At 41.3% G+C, this 10,928-nt stretch overlaps 1 protein-coding gene across 1 annotated transcript; it reads left to right on the forward strand.

The window, feature by feature from the left end:
- The first annotated feature begins 4,644 nt into the window (after positions 1 to 4,644).
- gper1 (G protein-coupled estrogen receptor 1) lies at positions 4,645 to 8,030 on the forward strand. Its single transcript, XM_020094532.2, has 2 exons — positions 4,645 to 4,818; positions 6,236 to 8,030. Exon 2 carries the CDS (start codon positions 6,641 to 6,643, stop codon positions 7,742 to 7,744), a length of 1,104 nt encoding a protein of 367 aa, XP_019950091.1. The 5' UTR covers positions 4,645 to 4,818; positions 6,236 to 6,640; the 3' UTR covers positions 7,745 to 8,030.
- Positions 8,031 to 10,928: the final 2,898 nt, after the last annotated feature.

Raw genomic sequence — 10,928 nt, forward strand, 5'->3', positions numbered from 1 at the left:
ACCAAATCTTAAAATATAACCAACTAGCATGTTAAATCTATTCTAGTTTGCCATTTTGTGGAGGTTTATATTCCTGTCATCATCCCTAATATGACCATATTGTATGTAAAGATGGATGACGCATCTTCAAACTATCTTGTATTCGGGTGCCGCCATCTTGCACTTTTGGCGTCATTTGGTGCCAGAGTCTGCACACTGGGTGCGGAACCAGGTTTGGTCTATGTTCCATCTTAAAATGAAGGAGGCTGTATGTATGACCCATACAGCAGCCAGCCACCAGGGGCCAATCAAGAAGATGTGGCTTCACGTTTGAGGAGCTGTCATGTCGTCCACACAGTCTATGATTTGACTAATTCTTGGCCAGGAGCAGTTGCCAAGCAACCACCATAGAATGGATGGTCAGACTAGCTGTTTCCCCCTCTTTCCAGTCTTTGGGCTAAGCTCACTGTAGCTTATGTAATGAATAGACATGAGGGGGGTGTAGCCTATGTCTTATCTAAATGTCCACCAGAAAAGAAATTGGCATTTTTCCATTTCTCTTCCTATTCCTTAAATGCGTAACAGTATATTAAGTATCATAAATTTAACTATTGGAACCGTATGCAGTAAGTCCAAAGTCTAAAAATGAACTGTGTCAATTCAGAAGTTTCACATTGTTTTCCACAGGTTGCTTTAAAGGAATAGATGACTGACAAATGATGAAGGGGTGGGTGCAGTGTTTGAGTCCACAGAACACTTTTGGAGTTTCAGAGGTAAACAGCGTTGCAGCCAAATCCAATACAATTGAAGTAAATGGTCACCACGTCTTCAGACGTAAAAAAAAATACAACAGAAAAAAACCTACATGCTGCTCCTGTGGTGTCATCCAAGTGTCTGTAAGCCTGGACGTTCAAATCCGACTCGTAACTGCATCATTTACACCATGTTTTTAGCCCAAATATCCGTTGATATCCTCCTCTTTGTTACTGCTGCAGTTTGAGACCACATCAGTATTGTGGACTCAAACACTTCACCCACCCCTACAAGTGGAAAAGCTTTTAACTGTACAAGCGTCTGTCGAGGAAACAGGATAACGCTGACAAAGCACAGTTTTTAATGTGCTACATTAGTCTTAATGTTGTTTTTCTCCTTTAGGGGTTCAGCCAGACCAAAAGTATGAGGGTCAATACCACTCGCACATAGAGCATCGAACACCAGACCACCTATGTAGTCAGAACAGTTGGCTTGTGGTTTTAAAATGTTTTATCTGGCTGACAACCAGCTTTCACACACACAGCCTGAGACCACCGTAGTGTTTCTCAATGTGGGCTGCAGGATAATGAGGAGAGCAAGATTAGACGGGTTACCGTTAGTGTTCTAGAAATCTATATGCAAGCAAGTGTGTCAGAAGGAGGGCAGCATGTGGAGTAAAATCATAAATCCCTAAATCAACCATGAAAGTGTAGAAAGTCAGAGAGATTGAAAAAATATTCATAAAACAAAACCAATCCTGTAAAAGACCTCGAATATCATTGGTTGGGGACTGTTTTTTTCTCAGTAGATATGGGGAAAAGAACATGGAGAAGAAATATCATGTAAGTAAGATAGAAAAGACCAGGAGCAGCATCAACTGATTGTTGTTGAGTGTAAGTTATCCTCTATCTTTGAGCCTCAATTTAGCTCTGGGGATACAAGTGGAACATGCAGGGCAGATGCTTGGAAAACAATCCCACTTTCCCTCCTCTTGGCTTTTTCACTCTTCAGAAAGGAGAGCAGAGAAATAAAATTAAAAAAAACACACACACTAACAATGAAATCCCAGCATCAGCTAAATATCAAACATGGCCCTGGAAGCAGTGCAGAGGAGCTGCATGGTGCAGGATGTTCCATCCAGAGGTTGTGGTTGTGGCTGCGGAAGAAGTTGGATGGAGCCAGAAGTGCATGAGACTGGTAAGTGGAGGCAGATGAGAGTGTCGTACCCTCCCTCCCATTAGACCTCCCACTTTCACTCCCCCAACCACAAGCAGTTAAACCCCAAAACTTCCCATTAATAACACTAGTGATGTTGTCTCACTCATTAGATGTGACTGGATGGGAAGTGCAGTTGTTTCGTGGAGGAACCTCTTTTTCTTATAGGAAAACAGCAAAGTTATTATAATGATATGTTTTTACAGTTATGGTAGGATTTTCATGGTGATCATAATAACAAACCGAGACCGATGCAACGCTTGGATTCTCCCTGTCATTTAGCATATAATCCAATTATTTACCCTTCAGCCTCTTTGAAAGTCTACATTCAAATTGATGTTTGCACCTCTCACCTGTTGATGCCTACTGCTGCAGAAAAACCATCCGAGAAACCACATCACTTTTTCAGCCAGAGCCTGTGCAGTGATTGGAATTTGTCCCCATCTTGCCAAACATTATTCACTGTTTGTGCCAGTGGGCCACCCAGTGGACACGAGCAGGGAGTGCAGCCTCTCTCACAAACCTGACTAAAGTGAATGTGGAAGCAGTTAAAGCAGAGTATGACGTGTAAGAGAGATCAGGAGAAAGGCAAAAAGTGAGGCCAGCTTAAAAGGTAAGAGATGATATGCTTACAATTTCATCCATAATACTGTCAGACAGACAGACAGACAGAAAGCAGAACAAACAGTCACTATGAATAATTTTCAGGCAACTTTCAAACTATATCCTCCAGTGCTTTCTATCAGCTTTCACCATCATGCATAATTTCAGCCAAGATTAGAACCTGCAAAGCCTTTTCTGTGTCATTCGTAGGAAGAACATTTTCCAGATGAGGCTCACTGTTTACTTAACCTTGCGTTACCGCACTTAATCGGTTCCCTGAATTTATTTTCTAATCTGAAGAAATCCTGGAGTCAGGAAAATGTCTCTTTGTGTCTGTGATCTAGTGGGTTTAAAACAGTAATATCACATGTTTATTTGACTGCAACATGTTAATGAAGCTCTATTTCACCTATATTAAACAAATATGCTTGTGCGTCATCACTATTCAGGTAAAATGGCCTGTTCTCCTTCTCTTACTCTCCTCCTCCCCCTCTCTGTTTCTCATAATCAATTCCTCTGGACTGATCCCCACTTTCCCCTTACATGTGTGAAGTGATGCGGACAGAATACCTGAGATTTCAGCTATATAGCTGAGAGAAGAAATTGTTCTTTCTGTTTGACCGCTCAAACTTTTCTGCTCTTCCCTTTTTTTCCTCTCAGCTGCTGAGCTGACTTTCTAAATGTGACTAAACTCTCTTGCTTCCAACCCTCAGACATTGTTCTCATCTGTCCCCTCTCCTGGAAAAAAAACAACTCCAACTTAATTGTGCCAGCTTGGCGACCAGCTGCCTTTCTGACCCTATCTGCCCCTTCAGACCATTGCTGATGATCCGCTGCTCTATTTACCGACTCTCCAAAATCAGCTTCTGTGAGACATGAGGCCTGGTTGCCATCTGCACTCAGCAAAATCAACAAAAGGTGGTCCGCTTCCGAAAATGAAACCAGCTCTTGACCCATGTGATTTGTGGATATGGGCTATACAAATCGAATTTGATTGGTTGATTGACATACATGTATATTTAAGTGTGACCTAGCCAACAGGTGTCACATTAACATTTTATGAATCAACACAAGCTCAGTATAGCTAATCTTCTATTAGCTGCTCGTGAAATTGCCAGTTTTAAACAGTTTTACATAGGTAATATAGGGTGTGACAAAAGCCTGCTTCTGTAATCCATCAATCCTAAAATAATGTTACAGAGAAGTGGGCCCACCACGTCCAGCCTTGAGGCACAGGTGACAGATACACTGCTGTGCGAAACATACACCCACTCCACATGGCTCTGCATTTGTCACATTCAAAGCCCTGAAGCTGTAGATAGCAACCCCGTCCCTGCAGACAGTGCTCTAGCTTCGGCCTGGACTTCGCTCTCCCCTCTGGCTGCCTGAGGATGAAGTGATATATATATATAGAGAGAGAGATATAAAGATATATACACTGTTTTATCAGTAGATTATACGGCAGATGTTTGCTGCAGCAGATGGTTACTGTATATCTGAAATTATAGAAGGCGTCTGCACTTAATCCATCCAAAGAAACACTACACCGGCTTACACCATATCAAACACGTCTCCATAGTCACAATTTGGACACATAGATTAGTTCAAATTATGTTAATGTTACTCCTTGCCCAGGAGCACAGGGTCTGCTCTGTTTCCCTCTTATTGAGAGTGAAGGCCCACGTTTTTTTTTGACCTTATCTGAAAGTAATTGTTGCATTGAGGATGAACATTAATCAAGCAAGGAGCACTGTCTCTCCTTGTATGTGGATAATCGACAATCAATACAGATCAGTAGGAAAACTGTTTTACAAATATGTAGATGGAAAAACAAAGAAAGGCTACGTGCAGTGTGTTTTCACAACGCTTAAGAGTAAGAGCCACTCAACCTGCAGGTGAACAAATGCTGCAAAAACGAATCAGTGGTTTCCATGACAACACATTGTGGTCGTTCCACACTGTACTTCTTTTGCCGTCCAAACTTTCCTTTTTCTTAAAAAATCAGCACTCGTGCCAGTTCAGTTCCTGGAAGAGAAGAGGCAGAGAAAAGGAGGAATCTGATGAAGCACGGTGACAGTCCCCGGGTGACAGATCATGTCTTGCGTCTCTGTCCCTCCCGCCCGCCTCCTCCTCTCCTTGTCCAGACAGGGTTGGGCCAAACAGCAGGTGGTGCAGAAGAGAAGACCGCACTTGGGACATATACACCACTGGTTCTCTGACTTCTGTACCGGACATCATGGAACACCAGCAAATCACAAATGTTTCTAAGTAAGTGCTGTTTTTGGTTCTCACGTCATTGTCATTGTTTGTGTTCATAATGTTTTGCTCGTGTCTTTTATTTGCACTCAATGTTAACAGTGAAAAAACAGTTTATACACTCAGTCAATACTTATTTATTAATCTATACAGCTTGAAAGGTGTAGATGAGGAAATCACTCTAGTCTTATGATTCCAGTTAGATGATGAATCATGTCATCAACTAGCATCAACTCGCTCTTTATCATGTATCATTGCATGTGGGTGTCTGTGGTTTGTCAGAGAGCATGTTTACATGATCTTAGGTCTCACTGACTTCGGTAAAGAAGAAAAATGTGCAGATGTAAACATGCTCAGACTGTTTTAAACTGTTTTAAAAAGTGTCTCACAAAAGATCCCAAGAGAAGGACAGCTCATATATATATATATATATATAGAGAGAGAGAGAGAGAGAGAGAGAGAGAGAGAATAATTTGAACAAAATAATAAGCAGTGAATAATAATAATAATGAATAAATAAATAAATAACAGGAATGTTATGAATTACTAATGAAATACTACTTTGTTGGGTCATAGAACTATTTTAGCTCAAAATTCTTAAAGTTTATTTTACACTCTGAACATTAAAAAGGAAAACCTGTACGTTTCTCATGCTGTAATATATATATGTATATACATGATTTATTTACTTTAGAGTATCATTTAAATATTTCAAAACTGCAGAAGATGTGTACAGTATTTTTTGTAACGATGTACAGGCACATCGTTACTTTATTGACTTTGACTCTCATGTGTACACATGGACATGTGCTGATCTGCTGCTGTGAAAACAGCTGTTAATAGGAATACATTCATATTGCAAGCTGTTTACTGTAGTCGGAGTAAAACCCTTGGGTCAGTGAACATGTGTGTCAGTCATGTTTACCAACTAGACCTCATCCTTATATCACTTGGGAAAGTCTAGTATCTTTGGGGCCTTATTATGGAGGAAGAGGATTGTTGGATTTTCTGTTAAATACATGAAAAACCGAGTGTGATGTGTTTGGGCTGTGATCCGCAGGTTTCAGAGGTCTGTTAAATTTAAGGGTCAATTTTTTTTTTTAATCTCAGAAATTAATAGTCATCGAGGCCGGTTTGAGTGAGCTCAGATTGGCTGAGGATTTCTCAGATGGAATTTCAATGCATCTGTTTAAGTCCGAAGCTTGAATGTTAATGTGCTCACGTAGTTGTGTGCCATGTCATTTCAAGCCCCTTTAAAAAACTCCCCAAAGTAAAGTTGTAATTCTCATACCTGATTTTCAAGATTTCAACAAAAATGAGGATCCGTTTTTTTCTAATTTGAATGCACAACAGGATGGCTTTTTTTTCCAAGTCTCGACACCTAATTCTCTCCCATGTCCTCTTTTTTTTCCTCCCCTCCTCTCCACAGCTCAGGTGTCACAGCAGTAGCGTCTCTGGCCGAGGCTCGCTGAATAAAGATGCACATGGACTTGGAGAGACAAAGCTGCACTCAAATGAGATGACTCAAAAGAGGAGAAAGAAAATCACCTTATAACCTCAGGTCAACAGTTTGGGACGACGTGAACGATGTGAGTTAATATCAAAAAGGACAAAGTCGTTTTTTTTAAGACATGGAGGTGCGTTTCGCGCGTGTCAGGAATCTTTTGGTAGATGAACCCTGACAACAGCATGGAGTCAGACAAGCGGTAAATGTTTCTGCCCCACTCATCTGACTTGTGTCAGCATGTCAACGCAGCATAGATGATTTACCCTTACAAGAGACTCAACTGGGAGCTAACCTGGTCTGATGATGTAGCAGCTACAGGTGACTTAGATGTGGCCTATGATTCAAGACAGTGCAACCACAGTCAGTATGGAAGTGCAGACAACCTCTCTGGTCTGGATATACGTGAACAGGACAGAACAACTGAACTCTTCATATGAATACAACACGACGGATCTGACTGAAAACTCAGACACCTACCAGTCTTACACGATTGGTCTCTTCCTATCCTGCCTGTACACCATCCTCCTCTTTCCTATTGGATTTATTGGTAACATCTTAATCCTGGTGGTCAACCTAAACCACAGAGAGAAGATGACCATCCCTGACCTTTATTTCGTTAACCTGGCAGTGGCCGACCTCATCCTGGTGGCGGATTCTCTCATCGAGGTCTTCAATCTGAACGAGAAGTATTACGACTACGCCGTCCTCTGCACCTTCATGTCCCTTTTCCTGCAGGTCAACATGTACAGCAGCATCTTCTTCCTCACGTGGATGAGCTTTGACCGCTACATAGCCTTGGCTAGCTCCATTAGCAGCAGCCCGCTGAGGACTATGCAGCACGCCAAGCTCAGCTGTGGCCTCATCTGGATGGCCTCCATCCTGGCCACGCTGCTCCCCTTCACCATTGTGCAGACCCAGCACAGGGGTGAGGTGCACTTCTGCTTTGCCAATGTCTTTGAGATCCAGTGGCTGGAGGTGACCATTGGCTTTTTGGTGCCCTTCTCCATCATTGGTCTGTGCTACTCTCTGATTGGACGCATCCTCATGAGGGCCCAGAAGCATCGTGGCTTGTGGCCACGGCGGCAGAAAGCCCTGCGCATGATCGTGGTGGTGGTTCTGGTGTTCTTCATCTGCTGGCTGCCAGAGAACGTCTTCATCAGCATCCAGCTGCTGCAGGGCACAGCTGACCCATCGCAGAGGATTGCTACCACCCTGTGGCATGACTATCCGCTCACAGGCCACATTGTTAACCTGGCAGCTTTCTCCAACAGCTGCCTCAACCCCATTATCTACAGCTTTCTAGGAGAAACCTTCAGAGACAAGCTGCGGCTCTTCATTAAGCAGAAGGCCAGCTGGTCAGTAGTGAACCGCTTCTGCCGCCACAGCCTTGATTTACACCTCCCTGTCAGGAGTGTGGTGTCAGAGGTGTGACTGTTTAGAAGAGGGACAACCGTTATGAAACCGAGGCTGCAGAATATGTTTTAAAAAAGGGAAATCTTCATATCAACGTGATATATCGACTAGGGTGAAATATTACCTCAGATTTTTTTCTGCTGTCGATTAGCTTTGCCTCATAGTGACTCAGTTAACCTGCTCACTTTCTGAACAAAACAACAAAAGCATCAGGAATGTGCACTCAAAGGATGACAATGACTCGATGTGTGTATCTTGTCAAATACATAACAATTCACATACAGTACTTAAAGCAATTTTCATGCTGATCTGCATCTTGGACTGTTTTCTTTAATTGCATTTGGTGTGTTATTCCTTCAAAACGTTGGCAAGTTTGGTAAGGCAGGCAACAACAAGTGAAATGCCAGCAAAATGTCAGCATCCACCCCAGGAGCACAGCCTGTGTGCAGATGTATCTAATGCATATCGCTGAGTCTCAGAAGAAGAGGAACAGTGTAAGTGTGTGAGACAGACAGTAATGGAACATTTTACATGAGTGACCTCTCATATAAATCTTCCAGGACCTTTTCCGGGTATGTGTTAGAAACGCAAAAACAACATACTGACAGGAAATAAGGCGTCATATAAAATCTAATCAGGGCATCCATTTTAGCTGCAGGACAAGGGTCATTTCAGGTGAAATGATGATGATGTTAAAAACAACAATCGTGGCCTTTTTTTAAGAATACCAGTTCAGGACATCATAGGTAAGGAACAAATCTGAATCTGAATATAATACAGCACCAGTTTTACTTTTTTTAGTTACACTTTTATTTTCCTCTGATGGGAAAACAAATGGCATTATGTATATCAAACAATCTTTGGACAATGCAAACAAATGTTCGCAAATGTGTTTCTCTATTTGAAAATAAAGAAAATGCCACATTTTCAAGGAATTTAAAGTGTAAATTGTTAATTCCAATAACAAAAACCTATTTTTTCAGATATACTTTTTTAGATAAACAGAATTTAAATCATTTTTGCACACAAGGGTTTAAGGGTTTAAGATGATATATAATACATATAAAGACTGATGTAGCTGCTGCACCATTTATTTCCTACTTGTAATATTTAAACATCTGGTCAAGCAATTAGGTGAGTTAAGAATATAAATATGTGATGCCGATTTTTGGGCATTCATATGTTGTGGTAATGTGGGAATCGGTGAGTGCTCATTGCAAAGAAGGCTGAGTTATTACCCCACCTGTCAGTTCCCGTTTGCATGATGGCAGAGTGAAGAGGCAGGTGTTGTTTCAAGGGGATGAGACTGGGTAAACACATCATTCAATGTTGATAACATGAGGCAGCTTCAATCTTCTGTTCTTACCTGTCTTAACATATTTTACACTGATAAATAGCAATGGCAAAATCTGGATGAAAGTAATGGGCCTGCAAAGAAATAGTTTCTAAGAAAAAAGTCTTCATCTGCACATTTGTGGCCTGTTTTTCTGACAGTGAACTGATTCAACTAATTCTTTGAAATTCCTTTAATGCAAAAACTGACATATATCATCCACAAAGCCATCACTGGACATGCAGACTCTCTTGATTCAAGTGTGTTTGGCTGAACGAAGATGTTCATGAATGCATTCATCACAGGTTAATGTCATGTACATCACCAGGCTACACAGGTGCAGTATAAACATTTTGTGTCCTATGAGAGGCCTGATTGAAGAGGTTTCATAAAACCTGTCATAAAGTTTTACAGCCTGGCTGTTTGTTGATCCGTCAGGACAAACGTTATAATTACGTTTTCTGTAATATCCTTTTTAAAATACACTCTTGCCGACAGTCATCTGTCTACACTGAAATATGACCGGGTCACAATAATATTATTTATATATTTTGCAAACCTGACATTTTCATCTACAACACCTGCAGTGCATTAGGGATATTCAATAAATGAGGGTGTTTTTTTGTATGGACTGGAAGAATACAGAAATACACAGTCATGTCTTGGATGAAGCTCATTCCTTATATATAAAATCTGTGTATTGCCAGCCTGTGGTGGGTCTGTGCTGTGTTTGTGCATGAGGCAGCCAGAGATAATGGCGTGACTGGGAGAAACAGGAGTCCAAACCACAAACTGTTATTCCAGCTGTAACCGACCCAGCAGCCTGGGAAAGCAGCACTGAGGATAGTTTGAGCGATTGTTTATTAGAGGTCTGCAAAAAATGTCAAACTTGTTGCGGTGCATGTCACTAAAGATTCTTTCTGATGTTTCCATTTCACAAATTCATGTCCCATCCTCACCATGCAAACTGCCACTCAGCCATGTTTCTCTCCTCACAAAGATAGGTTTGAGTGTTTGGATTTACAGGATGTGTGGAGGCTAAAATCATTTGTTAACAGAAACTGTTTCTAACAAAGACACATCAACAAGAGGAAAGGTGGGTAACAGTGTGATCAGAGCTGTCAACACCAACACCAGAGCCCAGGCCCTCCAAGTTCAAACTTAAAGAGAGGAAAGGATCATCTTTACATTACACAAACGCACATGTACACACATACAGACACACACACAAAGAGATGCTGTGAGAAGAGGCTGACAGTGGACTGTGTGTACAGCTGAGGCTACCGAGGAAGGTCAAAGGTTTGTGGCAACTGACGTCACAGAAAGGAAAAAGGGTGTGACTTTTACCCTCGCTTGCATCCACAATGCTTCCACTGGATGATGCTACACAATAATGAACTTGATAGCAAAAGTCAAACTAGTAAAAGAGCATAATGTATATTTTTGTGTATGTCATCCTTCTATAAATTACATATGGTTAATAATGAGGTTGATTTACATGGTTGCAAAACCAAATGATGAAGGTAATATAATTTAGAGACAAATCCTGAAGCTTTTTAATGACTAAATTTGACAGTAAAAACATGACAAACAGTGCAGGCATGAGGAGAGCATTTTCCTCATTGTGTCCCTGCAGTGATGCTCAAAGGCATCAAGTGCAAATACATAGAGTGCATAAGGTCAAAGTTGCAATAATGTGTCAAGCCTACAAAAACACAATCAAAATCTTTATGTTTCTGCATAAAGGTGACCACATTATCTTACGTAAGAAAAGGTAAAGTGGACAGGGGGTGGGGCATGTCAAAGTAATTACAAGTGGATAGACCAGGCTTATGCATAATTACAAGGAAATGCACTCAGTGGACCTCA

The sequence above is a fragment of the Paralichthys olivaceus genome, chromosome 5 (genome assembly GCF_024713975.1).
Source record: "Paralichthys olivaceus isolate ysfri-2021 chromosome 5, ASM2471397v2, whole genome shotgun sequence".
NCBI classification, from domain to species: Eukaryota; Metazoa; Chordata; class Actinopteri; order Pleuronectiformes; family Paralichthyidae; genus Paralichthys; species Paralichthys olivaceus.

Excerpts from the sequence above, each read along its gene's own strand:
- gper1 (XM_020094532.2), top strand. The coding sequence starts at position 6,641 with ATGTGGCCTATGATTCAAGACAGTGCAACCACAGTCAGTATGGAAGTG.